We start from the raw sequence: 17,827 nt of genomic DNA, 5'->3' as shown, positions 1-17,827 counted from the left end.
CTCCTATATTGTGAGCAGCCTACTGAGTCAGACCTATAGTTCTGCAGTCAGCAAAGTTCATGCTTCCCGCTGATTGGACAGCTCTGAGTCAGTGGACCTCTGCAATAGGGCCACTGCCTCCCCATAGGCAGTAAAGCTGGATACACACTATACAACTTTTGTTGGTAGATTTCCATTAGATTTACCTTCAACTATGTAGTGCAAGGGCCTGCCTGATTGCATACTAATTGAAAGTGTTTCGATCTGACCTCATATTATATGGTTTTGGTAAGTCTGAAGGAAAAAATCTAAAGAAAATTGTATGGTGTGTATCCAGCTTTAGGGTCCCATTCTGCCGTTCGTGGCAGAGGACAGATTTTCTGCTGAGGCTGTGGCTGCTTTTTAAAGAAAGCAAACTGTAAGACTTTGCACATCTTTTGTTTTGATATACCTGGAATGAATTTAGCTACTGGTAATTAAAATTAAATGTTTTATAGAGTTTTAAAGTAACAGTCTACTGTATATTTTATTAATGATACCTTCACAAACCGAATTATTGATGAAAAGCATCTCATCAAAAAAAAAAAAACATGACTCTCCAAACCATTCAGACCTAATTTATACTTGAAATATTTTTACAAGTGTGCATCTATTTTAGCCTGACCTATTTCTGGATTGGAAATTCGGAACTGCTCTGTTAAAATTTGTCAGAACTAGGCTTAGGGATATGAAATGCAAATTTTAAGTAATTTAATTAATTGGGGTTAGCACTATTTACAGAGAAGCCTACTAAAAACAGGTGTTTTAACTTTGTTGGAAATTGAAACCATCTCACAGGGACCCTATTGGTGAAATCTCTTTGTGGAGTTCCCAGGTCTGCACCCCCTTGTGACTATTAGGAAGGGCTCTTATTCTCTCTAATGGGTTTTTAATTCACTCATTAATATTGAGAATGTAAGAGGAGAAACTGGAACACCAAAGGTGGGTAGGAGCACACAAAACCCACAGGTGGACAGGAACAGTCCGGGGAGATCTCACTGTTGGAGTAGGTAAGAAGCCATGGACTGACTCCAGCCCCACCAGGCCACATTTATAATTAAAAATTACTGGAACCTTATAAAATACATAACTTCTGTGGACATCAGAAGACTCCAGTAACAGAAATAAGGGGTTCTCCTTGGTTCCCAACCGGGTTTTGTCTCTCAGGTTCATATTTGAGTTAAAAAACTATCGTCTGTCACTCACCTTTCCAAAATGTCCTCTTCCCAGGACAGCCAGCAGCCTGAAATCTTCTAATGACAGGTGAGAGACACTCTGTGTTCTATAAAAACATACATTTGTTAATAAATATATAAATAAACCATGTTTATGGAAGAGTAATATTGACAACCCAACTTACTTAATTTTATCTAAATCAGAGGTCTCCAAACTATGGCCCATAGGCCAAATCTGGCTCACAGCTAGATTTAGGATAGACTCTGATAGGGACTTTCATGTAAGAGGGGACTCTTATGGGGACTATCATGTAAGGAGGACTCAGATGGGGATCCTGATGTAATGGGGGACTCTAAAGTAGATGTGGATGAATTTTGTTCCATAAATTTAAAACCTGAATTTTTGTCCCACAAATAATTGTCCATGTTAGGGAGATTCACCCTCTCTATTTGTCCTGTTTGCCATTATCTCCAAAAGTGAAAGAAAGCTAGTGATAAGTTTTAGGCTGTCCCCAGAACAAGATTAGCGGAGATCTACGAATAGGATACTAGTTCTGGTGACAACCAGGGATTCCCTCATTTTGTAGAGATTTCTTCTCACTTCCTATTTTCGCTATTGGAGCAGGAAGTTAATGTAAATCTTCCCAATGGAACATAGATGGCAAAAAAGACCTGAACGAGGTTATAACCTCCCTTACTCTATCCAAAATAAGTAAAATAGAAAAAAAGTTTTTCCTTTAATTCTACTTTAATTAGCCCCAGTTTGTGAGATCGTGATATAGAAAGGACTGATGAGAATGTACGTGTAACACACTGTGTAAATTGTTGAAGCTATATGTCATCTGAGATAGGGACCCAAGACTTTAAGCTCCTTGAGGGCAGGGGCTGATGTGAATGTACAATATGTAAAGCTCTGTGTAAATAGTGTAAAAGTACCTGTAATAAATATTTAGGTGTTTGCCTGGAGTTCCATTTTTTCCTCTTCTCTTCTAACCTTCTGAACTTAATGAAGGGTTGAGTAAGGGATTTAAAAACATTTGTGTAATACTAATAATGAGATATAAGCATCACATTGGGGTCAAATCCCAAAAGTGAAACGCATGCAGTATTTTAATCCAGATAGGCTCGAAGAAAACATTAAAAAATAAATAGGCGAAGACCTAACATGACTAGGGGGACAGGGGAAGCAAGGAGATATAGGGTTAACTTTTAAGATAAAATAATTTATAGATATTGGGAGGGTCTGTGGGGGGTGTAGAGGGTGGGACTGAAAATCTTCAAGAAGTTGAAAGCAACAGACAAGGAAGAAACTTCCCACTCTCCCGACCTGCATTTGGATTGTTTCTATAGGTGGCCATAATGGCCTGGCTGTTAGGGTTTTTAGAGGCTTTAAATTATAAATTATTTAGAACCCCTAAACATTATTATATATATATATATATATATATATATATATATATATATATTTTAGCAGAGGTCCTATAGAATAAAATTATGCAAATAACTTTCTTTTTACACTGTTTTTTACAAAGTTTTTGCATGAACTTTATTGCTATCACAAGGGATGAACAACATCCCTTGTGACAGCATGAGCCGTGACAGGTCTTCTTTATGGAGAGATCTGGTGTCTATTAGACCCCAAATTTCTCCTGTCGCCTCCAATGCAGCCCATCATACACAGATCGGTCTGATTCACTGCTTTCCAGGCCGCTAAAGGCCAGGTAAACCGAGAAACGGAACCGGTAGTGACGACATACTCGTTGCTTCTGGTTCCTAGGTTCACAGAGAGGGATGAAAATATCAGTACCTCTCTCTCTGTGCTGTGCAGCTGTCGCTGCCGGTATAACCACTGCAAACTCAGGACTTCCTACGGTCGGCAAAGGATAAGTCCAGGCAAAACCTAACTGACACTAAACCTGCTCTGTGCCACATTCTAAGACTAATCTATCTAACCCTGTAAAGCAAAAATCACTGTACTTACCTATTCTGCACACCGATCTGGTTCAGTCCCACGCTGAGCTGTCAGCGGTGGCTTCAGCATGGAGGAGGGTGCAGGAGAAGCACTCGATAATGAAATCCCCATAGTAAGTCTATAAGTGACGTCACTTCCCATTCATTTCACAGCCGTTGTTGGTCCTCTCCTGCACAGAGCTTCCATCGCTGGAGACCGGACTGGTTCGGGTGCAGAATAGGTAAGTACAGTGATTTTTGCTTTACCGAATTAGATAGATTAGTCTTAGAATGTGGCACAGAGCAGGTTTAGCTTTAGTTAGGTTTTGCCTGGGCTTATCTTTTAAGTAGCACGCAGATACAAACCTGATTTTTGTTATTTTGTGCCTCCAAAGATCGGCAACCTTTATGCTATTGTTGTTTAATTATTGTTTCTGTTTTAAGGAATGTTATCTTTTGGTTGTTTGGTTAATTAATGGCCAAATTTTTCTCCAAAGTGTTGTTGGTCTGATCATTTTGCAGAGAGGGTAAGATTTAGTGAGTGATTGATGACATCTGTGGTACCCTAGCCATGTGTGTTATTTGCAGATTTTTACGACCCAAATGACTACAGAGATGGCTAGGCCCTTGAGAACTTTTGCTTTTGTCCTTTTGAGGGGCTACCTACTGTATGTTGGCTACTTTATTTTGCATGTAGCAGTTTATTTAACAACAGTGACCAACACCGATAATGACAATTCCCCTTCCACTGAAGGAGCTCCAAGAATCTGAAAACTGATTTTCTTTACTAAATAAGCTCTTTGGCTGATGTTTCATATGGCTAACTTTTTGTGAATAGGAATGCAGCAAAAGTTTGAATTTACAAAGATTTACATATACAGATATTGAAGAACTGCTTTCTACAAATCACATTTATGGTACAAGAACAATGTTGCGATTTTGACCATAATTGGCTTCTATATGGAATATGCCAGCTCAGCAGTAATGCAAAATCCAGTAATAGCATGAATAATACAGTAGAGGAAAAATTATAGATGGCATTGGGTATATAAAGTGTGATAATAAATCAAGGTGGCATTGGAAGAGCTCTGGAATTTTCCTTCCATCAGTATAAAGTGATCTAATGTATTACTATGAGTATCCAAATAGAGACATTTATTGCTGAGCATCTGCACCAAGGGAACCATACTTTTATCTTTTGATCAGCTGATCAGATGAATGGACCAGGTAACATCCTCTGGAAGGCTTCTGCTGTACAAGCCAGAAGATTGGTGGTACCCAAGGGATGCCTAAACCTGGAGACTGCCAAGCTGCATTTTTCAGTGCTAAGCAAAAGACACCGCATATTGAACAATGGAGGGGAACAAGGACTTCATGAACCAGGGCCAACAATGTGCATGTCATCATTTGAGACAGGCAAGAATCTGTAGACAAACAGAAGCCACAGTTTTTTCAAAGTTTATCTAACGTCAAAACATTTTTAATTTGCATTTTAAATTGAGGCGGAAATGGTAAAAAAAAAAAATGTACTTTTGCCATCTGTGTCCCACTGGGGAGTTCTGCCTTCCCGCAAAATCTCCCTAACTGTATATTTCCAATCTATTTCTGTTCTGGTCAAAACTCCCAATTTTGGATTTCTCCTAATTTTCAGACCTGTTGATAGTTGTCACCAGGAAAAAAAAAGACTGCGGCTAGGTTCACACTGCTGCGATACGATTTTCATTCGACTTAGTGCGATTATGTATTGCTACTTGGATGCAACTTTGATAAGGCTTGTATATTCTGTAGGGCCAAAATTGCACTGGAATCGCATCAAGATAGCACAGGAACGTTTTCCAAAATTGCTCCATGATGCCTTGATGTGAATGGACACCATTAAAAACCGAAAATGCATAGTGTGAACCAGCCCTGAAATTTCCATAGCAGTGACAAATAAGGCAAAACAATTTTTAAAGTGTTCAAACTCCTTACCACTATCCAAAACTAAAAATAAAAAAATATAAAAAAAAGTTTTAATTTCAGATAATTTCAGATCTTTCATATACTGTATACTTCTGAAAGGGATCAGCAAAATGGGAAGTATTACTTGTGTCCCACCTAGCCCTCCTGGCCTTTTTCTTTTCCTTATTTTTTATTTTCTTTTAATCAAAAAAGTGCAATAATAATAATAATATTTGTTTTTTACAACAGGAACTGACTTCTTTAAAACACATGTATATACATATGCGTTGGGGGTAGATTTACTAAAGGCAAATAGACTATGCACTTTGCAAATGCATTTGCTTCAGAGCTTAGTAAATGAGCTTCACTTTACAAAATACCCGATTACAAGCACAGAAAATAAAAAACAGCATTTTTGCTTGCACATGATTGGATGATGGAAGTCAGCAGAGCTCCCCCTCATTTACTAAGCTCTCAAGCAACTGCACTTGCAAAGTGCACAGTCTATGTGCCTTTAGTAAATCAACCCCTTTAGGTGCACCTAATATCTTATCTGTAAATACATGTTTAAAGCTGAACTCCAATCAAATATAAAATGCCATGTAAAATGCATGTAACCCAGGTATGTATTAGTAAAAGTGTGTATGTAATTAAATGTGGCTTTAATACAGTTAGTATAAGCACCTGAATCTCTTTCTATATTAGCTTCCTGTAAACCTGTAATCCCTTGCACAATTTAACTATTTATAAAAAGAACATTTATGAAAAAAAGAATAGAGAAAAGAAATTGGAAACAAAAGTGGAGTTACTATCCATGGTGACCAGTTGGGTTCCTAATTAGTCACCATGCTCTCCATCATGGACCCCACTTTTGATCTTGCTGTATTTTTTCAATATTTTTTTTTTTATAACTAGCCCCTTAGAGATAGAGAGACTGCAGTGCTGTCAATCTACACAGGGAAGTTGCTTACAGAAGGAGAGAACACCGTGATTATCTCATCGGTGTGCTACTCATCCAGTACTGCCCAATCAACAGGCTTGCAGGCAGGAAGGTGTCACTGCTGTACTTCTGTGACAGTGAAAGTGGTGTCACCATGTTGATTATACAGTGTGGCAGGGGTGTGTTGCATCTTTTGGAGGGTATAAAACACACATACTGGTATATGCCTTTGGACACCTGGCTGAAATTCAACTTGAACAGCATCCTTTCTTACATTGTACCTGTCAGGACTAAGCCAATAAAACAGTGATAACAGTGGGGGTGTGCACCTGTGTGTGTTTTGCATTGACGAAGGGGCGTAAAAAGGTGGGTACTGACCGTCTTTGGCTGTCTTTCCTTGTTGCTGGACTTTCCTTTGGCACTGGACTATCCACCTGTTAGGTAAATAATATAGGTGCAAGGAATGTACACTGCACAATGTAATTATGGTCATAGACCTGAGATAATTATTACCCAATATGCCAGTTTTTGGCCATGTTCCATCTCTTACCTCATCTTTCGGTTCTTGGCTGGGTTCCAGTGTAAGAGTCTCCAGGCGCAGCTCTCTAACAACCAATCAAAATGGAGAATAAATTATAGGGAAATATAAGATTGCCAGAAAACTAGACATTGAAACAAAGATCACAGAGCAAACAAGGGGTGTACCCTCTAATAGAACATGCCTGGGAAGCAGGTGAACTTAGAAGAAATAGACTAGGCAGCAAGATAGAAAGAGGTGAAATAAAGGTTCAGGAACACCAGGAGAAACATGATATCTCTAGGAGGACTACATATCAGACACAGTTAGAGAGAGATAATGTAAGATCTCGTAACTCACGCTCCACGCTCTGCAGGACTGTACCCTCCAGTGCTGGCAGGAATAGCTCTGCGCAGGAGGCGGAGCCATGTTGAAGGGTCAATGTTCATCTGTCGAGCACGGAGAAAAGCCTTGCCTGGGTACAAATGTCCATGAAATACGGTTACACTTAGACTGTAAAATGTAGGATAACCACAGTAGCTCACACTATTAAAACATTTGGGATATTTCCCATCACTTCCTGTCCTGAATACACAACAGGAATTGGGAAGAAATCTCTCCAAAACAAGGAGAAAATCCTTTCTTGGGCTCTATATTAACATTTCTCAGGATAATGTCCCTTGTGAGGGATACCTTAATACTGTAAATGTTATTTCTTGAACAATTTGTATAGCTGATAGTTGTCAAATGTGGCTGTAAGGGCTCATTTAGACATGCAAAGAAATGTTAGCACCCCCTAATGCATTAGGATGCATTAATAACGTGTTTTCTATGTGATTGTGTTGCATTAAAAACGTTTGCCAGATGCCCCCTCTGTGTTGTTTTATTATTGTATGGATTTTTGTATTAGCATTTAAGCTAGTAAGGATTTCTATACGAGCATTTGTGATTTGTTTTCAGTGAATTTGTAGTCTGGCAAAAAGCCTGGCAAACAACATGTTGGGTCAATTTTAACATGACATTAACACAACTATGTGAAGGCGTTATGTCCTACAGGACCATGGGTGCTGCGTTACACACAATTTAGACAGGCATTCGTATAGCTTTAAAAACGCTCATGAAGCATCTGCTTTTGTAACTAGTGTAAACTTAGCCTAACAGACATCTTTGGTCCCAATTTAGAATTGGGAATCAATCAGTGTAGTTCACAATCATGTGATTACTTTGACAGTTTTGAAGACTTCCTTCAGAAAAAAAATGTTTTCAGCTTGCAGAGGCCAATGCTGCCTGTAGATCGCAGTGTGCCATTGTTTAATGCTATAATTGTCTAATAAAATTACAATAATAAAAAATAGATTTTTGAAAAAAAATACATGTTTAAATTTTTTTTCAACTTGTCATACTATACTAATAAACAAAAATGTTTTTTTTTTTTTTTAACTAACCTCTTCATTACAAAGGTAAAACAAACCCTAACACTTGAACACAGTTTTACAACTTTAGCATGTACTAGTACAGGGATCCTCAAACTACGGCCCTCCAGCTGTTGCGGAACTACACGTCCCATAAGGAATCGTAAAACTCTGACATTCACAGACATGACCAGGCATGATGGGAATTGTAGTTCCTGAACAGCTGGAGGGCCATAGTTTGAAGACCCTTGTACTAGTAGAACTGTATATATCACTGCAATTACTACCTTGGTTTTTTCATTTTTTAGGCCACATTGGTCCCGTAGGACGTAACGCGTATGGGAGGTGGAGCCACGCCTACTGACGTCACCCTCTGCTGTCTCATAGAGCCAAACGGCATCGGCTTTATGTTTTAGATACTCTGCCTATTTATAATGCGTTGTTTGTAAGTGCATTACCTATTTTAATAAATGGATTTATCTTAAACGGTATACACTTAGATTTCTCTTCTTACATTTATAGATGTGCTTGCTTGACTGTGTGGTAATCCTATCGGAGACATGGAGGCTTTACACCTTATTCATCAGAGACTATTCTCTACTGCTGGTGTCAAATGGATCGCTTAGGGGATTTTGCATGCTTCCCTTTGTTTTATCTACTGATGTCAATAAAGCCTGTTTGACCCATTGGTAACACAAGGGTCTCTGAATGAGGTGTGCGCATTTGAGTGCCTTTTCGGTGAAAGGAGTGTCACCTATATTGGATTATTTCCGGCACCCTTTGGACTTCAGCTACTATTGAAAGACTTTCTACGAGGGACTTCTGGGCTATAATATTATTTTTGATGATTTTTAATGATTTTATTATTTGCGCTGCACTATTATGATATGCACATTGGGCTTTCATTTGGTGGTAAATGGTAATGGCGATCTCCTGATTTCTTTTATTATCAAAGAAAAACTGGCTGAGAATGGTAAAAGATATACATTTTTAAATGTAATTTTATATTTCTTGCTATTACCATAACCTACAAACCAAGGAACAACCTAAAATAAACTCTCTTACGCCTGACAATTGCAGCGTTACCACATACGTGTAGATTATTTGTTGCTTGTACCTGTAATAGGGCCTATAAACAATAGTGTGCACCTAAGGGCTCTTTCACACGGGCTTTCCGTGTGAGAGCTCCGCTGCGGTCTTTTTTTTTTTTTTTTCACGGAGCGGATGACATTTCTGTCATCCGCTCCGTAGGTCCGCATATCATCCCATCCGTTTGCAGATGATATGCGGACCTAATGTAAGTCTATGGGGATTGCGGATGTCAGCGGATGACACCGGTGACATCCGATTTTCCTTCCTTTTCATTTTGTTGAACGGAGGAAAAATAGGGTTCTGCTCCGTTCGAAAAAATGGAACAGAACTGAAAGGAAGGAAATCGGATGTCAGCGGATGGTATTCCGCTGACATCCGCAGTGCCATTGACTTACATTATGTCCGCAAATCATCCGCAAAAAAATAGGATGATTTGCAGACATACGGAAAGCCCGTGTGAAAGAGCCCTAAGACACACTGACACTGATATTAAATTAAAAAATGTTTTCTTTTTAATCTTAGTTAAGATACACTGACCCTGACTTTGTCCATGACCTTCGACCCTAATCTTGACCCTAACTCTAACCCTGATCTAGACCGAAGCCTGATCTAGCGATTTTATCTTTATTTATTTATTTTATTTCACACACTTTTTTGTTTACTTTTTTCCTCTAGCAAAGAGAAAAGGATACAATGTATTTTTTTTCTACATTAAAGAGGAGAAAACAGCACAGAGGCATGCTGTACAGTGACTGATCACTATGATAGCCAATCGGGTGATTTGGGAACCGGGCCTCCAGGTTCCCAATCATTAGTACGAGACCCGAAGCTGACACTGACAGCTCAGTCTTTGAGCTGAGAGCAAGCTGCGCACTCTCAGCACAAACACAGCAGCCCCAAGGACAAAGACCCACTTCCATGAGGCCGTATTATATGCGTACGCTCGCCAGAAAAGGAATAAAATTATTTTAAAAATAAAAAGTGTAAAATAGAAAATAAATAAATAAATAAATGGGCATCTAGGCTTCAATGAACTCTGGGCACAAAAGGTCTGAAAATTATGGAATGGATTGATATTAAAGGAGCCATGGTATGCCTAATGCACATACATTTTTCATTTTCATCATTAATAGGAAAAAACGTAACTGTAATGTTCTCTTCTTTTTACAGGACCCTTTCCAGTTGCTGCAGTTGTGATAAGACAGTGCTGAAAATGTATTTTTAAATCAGAAGTGACAGGGCGTTGGAGAAATGGTACCATTTGGCTCAAATACTGTTCTGATTAGGCTAATTTGTCCCAGATCTCATGTAAGAATATTTGAAGTATTATGAAAAGGTATGTACATAGTGATTTTTACTCGGACACAGGAAAACTGATCTTAGGCCCCTTTCACACGGGCGCACCACCCGACGGAGTCCGTTCTGCTCAGCGGGGATTGATCCGCAGATCCTCGCTGAGCAGGTGGATGATAGCTCCGTCTCCGCTCTGTGTGCAGAGACGGAGCTGCCAGATCCCCGCTTTCCTCTATCGGGAGATCGGATAAGAATGGACCGCCTGTCTGTTCTTATCCGATCCTTCAGATGGATGGAAAATAGGGTTTCCATGCGTCTAGATTTCACGGACAGGATCAGAATTGGATAGCAGTGGGTGTCAGTGCAGATGTCTCCGCTGACACCCGCTGCCCCATAGGGATGCATGGAGCATCTGATCAGGTCCGCCTGAAAAACTGACAGGCTTTTGGATCGGATCGTCCTTGTAAAAGGGGCCTTACACAAAATAATGAGGACAGGCACAGTCTTTGAAAACCCAACACACCTTGTTCTTTGGAGAAAATTTTCTTTTGTCGACGTAGTTTTGAAAATCTTTCAATTACTGGATTATAAAATGCTACCTAAAAATGTAAAATAAATGCATGGATTAAGTATATGACATTGACATTAGAATTGGCATATAATATTGAAACTGAAGTTCATTTATATATATAAAAATACAGAATCTAGTCTAGTTAAAGAATCATAAAATGTATTTTAAAGTACAACTATCTTAGGTGCCTGTGGCCTTGATAATAACTCAGAATGGGAGAGGGAATGGCAGTTCTAGGAGTGATTTGGGCTTGCTGCATTGCACACTGCCTCTATCTTAACAATGAAAACTTTTTAAAGGCCCCCGTTGACTTTGACGCTACATATATCCTGTTAAGGCAGTCCATTAATTTGCAAGAGGCTACCTATGCACCTATACTGCCAATAAAATGGATGTGACACTTTTTTTTTATAATGCAGCATACCACAATAAGTGGCATCTGTGTTGTGATGTGCTGCAGCCTGGGTGTGCTGCCCTCTACTGGAATTGCTACCTCAATGTATAGGTGAAGGGAATGTATTACTCAACAGTAATGCAGTCTGCAGAGAGGTCTAATACTTCGTACACACGCATCGATTATTGGCCGTGAATTTTCGGCTAATGTCCAATCGGCCGATTTTCGGCTTGTTAGTATGATGCTTTCGACAGCCGACTCCGACTTTTCGGCCGAATAAAATCTGGTGTGCAGGCTATAAAATTTTTGTTGGCCGTCAACACAATGGCCAATTTTCGGTCAGTCAGTACAGATTTCGGCAGACAAAAATCTGATGAGCAAGACTGGGCATGCTCAGAGAAGAAAAAACACACGGAAAGTAAGCCAGCACATGACATCACTTCTGAAGTAGATTTTTGTTGTCCGAGAAAATTCGTGTGCAGTCTAGGCACATTCCAACCAACAAAACACAACTTGGACAAAAGACGGCCGATCGGTCGGCCGATAATCGTTGCGTGTGTACGAGGCATAAGGAAGTTTTCTGTGTAGTTTGTCAAGGACATCACTAAATTGGCTGCACATAAATCTTAGGTAGGCAAGGCCATTCATATATACGTAGCTTAGCTATGTTAAAAGTGCTTTACTCAGAAATTGGCTTTGATACATTTCAAGCACCCCAGATGTTTTACTGCCTCCCCGAGCAGGGTACATACCACCCTAAAAACCACAGAAATGTATTACGTAGGGTGTTTGCTGCTCTTGCTACCAAACTTCAAAATGTCTTCTTTACTGCATTCCAACAACAAAAGATCTTCCAATCTCAATAGAAAAGTTCTACTGTCTGATAGCAACAATTTGTGGGTGTCCCTATTTTTCATTAGCGTTTTTGTCCAGTCAATTTTTTTCTTTAAGTTTTGGATGGCGTGGAGAAGAGTTAGAACCTTTGTTTGGTTTTTATGGCTTTTACTGCATCAGAGAGATTTCTCTTCACTTACTTTACTGGTGTACCAGTATACCAGGGGTCTCCAAACTCTAAGTATGAGGGCCACATGGTTACATAGTTACTTAGTAGTTGAGGTTGAATAAAGACAACAGTCCATCCAGTTCAACCTGTACAGGTGTGTGTGCGTCAGTGGCGTGATCATTTTCCATAACCCTGAATGTTGTGATCTGTGAGATGCACATCCAAGAGTCTTTTAAAAGTGGCCATACTCCCCCCAGCTACCACCAACTGTAGAAGAGAGTTCCACATTCTCACCACCCTTACAGTGAAGAACCCCTTACGCAGCTTAAGGTTAAACCGCCTCTCCTCTAATCTCATTGTGTGGCCAATAATGAAAAGAATGAAAAGAAATTGTGTGGCCAATAATGAAAAGAAATGGCTGCACTCAGATGTGGTCAAAATCCAGGTTTATTGGACATCCCAATGTGGCAAAAAAGTGGCAAGGTAGACGTGTTTCACGCACTAATATGTGTGCTTAATCATTAACGATATGGTGGTACGTGGTAATGATTAAACACACATATTAGTGTGTGAAACGCGTCTACCTTGCCACATTGGGATGTCCAATAAACCTGGATTTTGACCACATCTGAGTGCAGCCATTTCTTTTCATTATTGACTGTCCTCGGAGGCGAGCCGGGGTGAGCACCGCTGTTGGTCATCAAGCTTCCCATTACCTTGAGCAGTGTATCTCCTTTTCATTGTGTGGCCACGTGTCCTCTTACACTCCTTGAGACTAAATATTTTTTTTTCTTATGCTGGGATCACCATTGAGGTATTTGTATATTATTATCATACCCTTTCTCAGGCGTCTCCTCTCCAAGGAGAATAAATTAAGAGCTTGTAATCGCTCCTCGTAATTAAGGTCCTGCAATCCCCTAATTAGTTTAGTTGCTATCAACTATTTCAGAAATATTTTACAGGCCAAAAAAATACCCAGTTTAATCAAATTTAAATTAATGAATACATTTTTTCAATGAGCATAAAATGATTCAGGGAGAAAAATCTCAGTAAAACAAACCAAAGAAATTCCATATAAACTTAAACTATTAATAAAAAAATTTAAAAAATTCAGCATGCTCCTTTCTTATCAGAGTGCCCCTTTACACCAGGGGCCCCTTCAGAGTTTTCCCTTTCATTAGGATCCTATCAAAGTCCCCTCTTACACTAGAATCCCCACATGAGTCCCTCCTTCCATAAGAGTCCCCCATATATAAGTGCCCCCATCAGAGTCCCCCCTTATTTCAGGGTCTCTATCAAAGTCCCCCCATATATCAGTGTTCCTATCAGAGTCTCCATTACATCAGTGTCCCCTCTTACTGCAGGGGGATAGGGGGGAAGCAGAGACTGTGTAAACCATCTGGTCTGCATTTAGCCTGCGGGCCACAGTTTGGAGACCCCTACACTAGACAGAATGTGAGACAAATTCTGAAACAGGGACACTTACAGAAATAAAAACATTGGTTCTAGCCGTTCCCTACTCTGTGTTGCTGTTGGATATTGTTCCTCACTTGCTGTCTGATGAAACTGCTGTCCCAACAGAGACGTTAATGCTTCCCCAACCTACCAAAAAAATGTTTTGGCTGGATGTACAATTTAAATAAAGAGCACCTGTAAAACTTCATTAAGCTATCCGTACCTCACATAGTAGCGTTCCCTGAGGTTCCAGCTCCAGATAGGTTTCGTGTCTCTGGTCATCCAGAAATTCTTCCAGCTTCGCATATTTAATGGCGCAAAGGGAGCGAAAATCTTTCCTGTACACAGAAACCTGCAGCTCTCGCGCCTGGACACATAGAAAGAACACGCAAACCAATCAGTATGATGCATTACAGATAATGAGAATTATATGATGAAAGATCAACAGTAATGTCTTGGGGTGCAGCTATGGCCCACTTCAAACCAAAACAGTCCAGACACAAATTCCTTTAGTCCCTTCGCACCATAACCTTAGTACTTATACTTTCTTGTTATTTTAATTCATATATTTTACACATATACTGTGCTGGACCCTTTGTACTGTTTTGTATATTGTCCTGCCTATGTGCACCTTTCCTTTTTGCTAGTTTTAAACAGATCAGAGCAACTGCCATTGTTAAAGTGTTTAGCTGCTTTCTAGTGTGTTGCTGTACCTTTAACCACTTTAAGACCGGAAGGATTTGCCCCCTTAATGACCAGGCCCTATTTTGCGATTCGGCACTGCGTTACTTTAACGGACAATTGAACGGTAATGCGATGCTGTACCCAAACTAAATTTTTTTCCCAACAAATAGAGCTTTCTTTTGGTGGTATTTGATCACCTGTGCGATTTTTATTTTTTGCTCTATAAACAGAAAAAGAGCGACAATTTTGAAAAAAAAAACCCAATATTTTTCACATTCTGCTATATGACATTCTCAAAAAAAAATAAAAAAAAAATAAAAAAAAAATAATCTTTTTTAACATTTTAGGCCAATTTGTTTTCTGCTACATATTTTTGGTAAAAAAAATCGCAATAAGCGTATTTTGATTGGTTTGCACAAAAGTTATCGCATTTACTAACTACGGGAAAGATTTATCTCATTTTTATTGTTTTTTTTTTTTTTTTTTACTAGCAATGGCGGCGATCTACTATTTTTTGCGGGACTGCGACATTGCGGCGGACAGATCGGACCCCTAACTGCCATTTTTTACACTTTTGGGGGGGACCAGTGATGTTACTACAGTAATCAGTGCTAAAAATATGCACTGTTACTGTAATAATGACACTGGCAGGGAAGGGGTTAACACTGTTGGTGATCAAGGGGTTACATGTATGCCTCATGCTTACTGACGTGTGGGGGGGTTCTGTGACAGAGACAGAGATTGCAGGTTCAGCTATGCTGAATCCTGTGATCTCCTCCTGTCTGTCACTGAGAAGATCTGCCTGCTTTGTTTACATAAGCAGGCAGGTCTTCTCACCATTTCCACGATGATCTGGGGAGGGAGGCGGCAATCGACCGCCTCTCCTCCTCCAGTCCGACTCACGCTATGTCTAAACACAGCGGGAGCGGGGCTCCGGTGGCACGCGCGCAGCGCCAGAATCACATGAACAGCCAGGAGAGCCACACTGCCACAGTAGAATTACTGTGAGCAGTCGGCAAATGGTTAAGGGTAAAAGCCTGCTCTCTGTTTGTACATTGGTATATACAGTATGTCCCATGGTTGGGAATTCAGATAGCTTAGAGTTAGGGCCTAAGCATATTGGAACAGCCTTAACACAGCAGTGTGGCTTCCTCAAAACAAACAGACATTTGTGCTTTTTAGCATTCTATCAGCAGTCAGCCTTTTCACCCAGCAGCAGGTTCTAACAGCAGAGGCTGAGAAAGAACCCTAAGCATTAGTCAGCTTTCATATATAAAGGCCTGTGCATAGCTGAGATTAAGGCTGCATGTACATGAGTGAATTAAAATACCCCCATCTACGCTGCATCCTTCTGCCAGGAGCTGGCAGAAAAATCAATTGAAAAAATGCTGGTTTGACACATAATTATGTAAACAGTCATTAATTCTAGCCAGCAGAATGAGTTTACGTTTACACATATTTATTCATAAATTTGCATAAACCATGCCAGTAAGCATGTACTGTATCTAAATGCAGTTTTGGGGCATTTTCATGCTCCTGAAAATCGCTCTAAAATAAGAATCTAAATGCCACAATGTACATGGACACATTGGCTGAAATAGAGCTGCATTCAGAATGCATGAAAAATTTAAATTTTCTCTAAAAGTGGCATTTTCTTCTTCCCAAGTGCATGAGGCTTAATAAGGAGGTCTGGCTACCAGGTAAGGTGTGGCCCGAGGAATGGATGCTTTATCCCACCTAAAGCTCCACAAACCCTCCAAGCCTTCGGGCCCAGAACAGGAGTCACTGAAATCTTAGAAAACAAAAAGTTGTTTTCTATAAAACAGACACACATTATGGGGTTGGCTTACATGGTAGCCAATCAGCTTCTAACTTCAGCTTGTTCAGTTAAGCTTTCACAAAAAAAATGGAAGCTGATTGGTTTCTATGCAGAGCTAGACCAGATTTTGCACTCTCCAAATTGAGTAAATCACCCCATCTACAATCCTGCAAGCCAGAGGAAAGACAGAAAAAAAACAAAAAGTATAACCACTTTCCGACCGCGCACTGTAGCTTTACTGCACAAGCCGATCAGCAGATCCCGGCCAATGGATGACCTCTGGCACCCTCTGATCGGTGAGGAGGAAGACAGAACAGAGCTTTGTCTATGTAAACAAAGCAGTGCTCTGTCCTGTCAGCAGGGATGTGCTGGATTTTATTTCCCTGCAAAGCAGGGAATAAAAAACTGCATATCTCTTTGTGAAAGCACCACATAGTACACACAAAAACACTGGTTAGGCACACATTTAACCATTTAAATCACCCTAGATGTTTAATCCCTTCCCAGCCAGTGTCATTATTACAGTGACCGTGCATATTTGTAGCACTGATCATTGTATTAAGCCTTGTACACACGCAAGGAATTTCCGCCGACCGGTCATCCGTCTTTTGTCCAGAGTGGTGTCTGTTGGTTGGAATGTGCTCTAGACTGCACACGAATTTTCCCGTACAACAGAATTCTACTTCAGAAGTGATGTCATGTGTTGGATTGCTTTCTTTGTGTTCTTTCATCTCTGAGCATGCCTAGTCTTGCTCATAAGATTTTTCCCCATCGAAATCTGTACTAATAAGACGAAAATCGGACGTGTTTTGATGGTTGACAAAAATTTTATAGCCTGCACACCAGGATTTTTTCAGCCGAAAAGTCGGAGTCGGTTGTCGGAGGCACCATACTAACAAGCCGAAAATCAGCAGATCGGTCGTCGGACGAAAATTCCCGGCCGAATTTCTTCTCGTGTGTACGGGGCTTTAGTGTCACTGGTTCCCACAAAGTGTCAATTAGAGTCAGACAGCCCGCCATACTATCAAAGTCCTTCTATAAGTAGCTGATCGCCGCCAAAATAATAAATAAACAAAAATTCCAGTATTTGTATATACTAAAGTTTGTATAACTTTTGTGCAAACCAATCAATATACGCTTATTAGGATTTTATTTATTTTTTATTTTACCAAAGATATGTAGCAGAATACATATTGGCCTAAATTTATGAAAAAAAAATGATTTTCCACATTTTTTTTTTATTGGATATGTTTTATAGCAGAAAGTAAAAAATATTGTTTGATTTTTTTTTTTTCAAAATTGTCAGTTTTTTTTCATCCGATTCCCCCATAGAGAACAGCGGGGACCTGACAGCTCTGTCTCTGCACAAAGCGCGGAGACACAGCTGCCATCCGCCTGCTCAGCGGGGGATAGGCAGATCGATCCCCCGCTGAGATAAACGGAGTCCACCGACGGACTCCCCTGTGTGAAAGGGGCCTATTTTACTGTTTTTTTTTTACTTGATTAAGTGTATTTTTTCCCAGAAAATTGCATTTGAAAGACGTGACAAAATATTGCAACGAC

General features: G+C 40.0%; 1 protein-coding gene across 2 annotated transcripts in view; it reads right to left on the bottom strand.

Annotated features, from left to right (window-relative positions):
- The window catches only part of LOC309554456 (serine/threonine-protein kinase N1-like), a 172,992-nt gene that overhangs the window by 30,516 nt on the left and 124,649 nt on the right, over positions 1–17,827 (bottom strand). For both annotated transcript variants that reach the window (XM_082256195.1, XM_082256196.1), the window contains exons 9-14: positions 13,985–14,128; positions 10,862–10,937; positions 6,902–7,016; positions 6,575–6,629; positions 6,403–6,458; positions 1,225–1,300 (exon numbers count right to left, since the gene is read on the bottom strand). In XM_082256195.1, the coding sequence (XP_082112321.1) occupies positions 1,225–1,300; positions 6,403–6,458; positions 6,575–6,629; positions 6,902–7,016; positions 10,862–10,937; positions 13,985–14,128 (522 nt within the window). The remainder of the gene's footprint in view (positions 1–1,224; positions 1,301–6,402; positions 6,459–6,574; positions 6,630–6,901; positions 7,017–10,861; positions 10,938–13,984; positions 14,129–17,827) is intronic.

This window comes from Pelophylax lessonae (genome assembly GCF_965119305.1).
Source record: "Pelophylax lessonae genome assembly, chromosome: 4".
NCBI classification, from domain to species: domain Eukaryota; kingdom Metazoa; phylum Chordata; class Amphibia; order Anura; family Ranidae; genus Pelophylax; species Pelophylax lessonae.
This window is presented reverse-complemented; position numbering and strand designations above follow the sequence as displayed.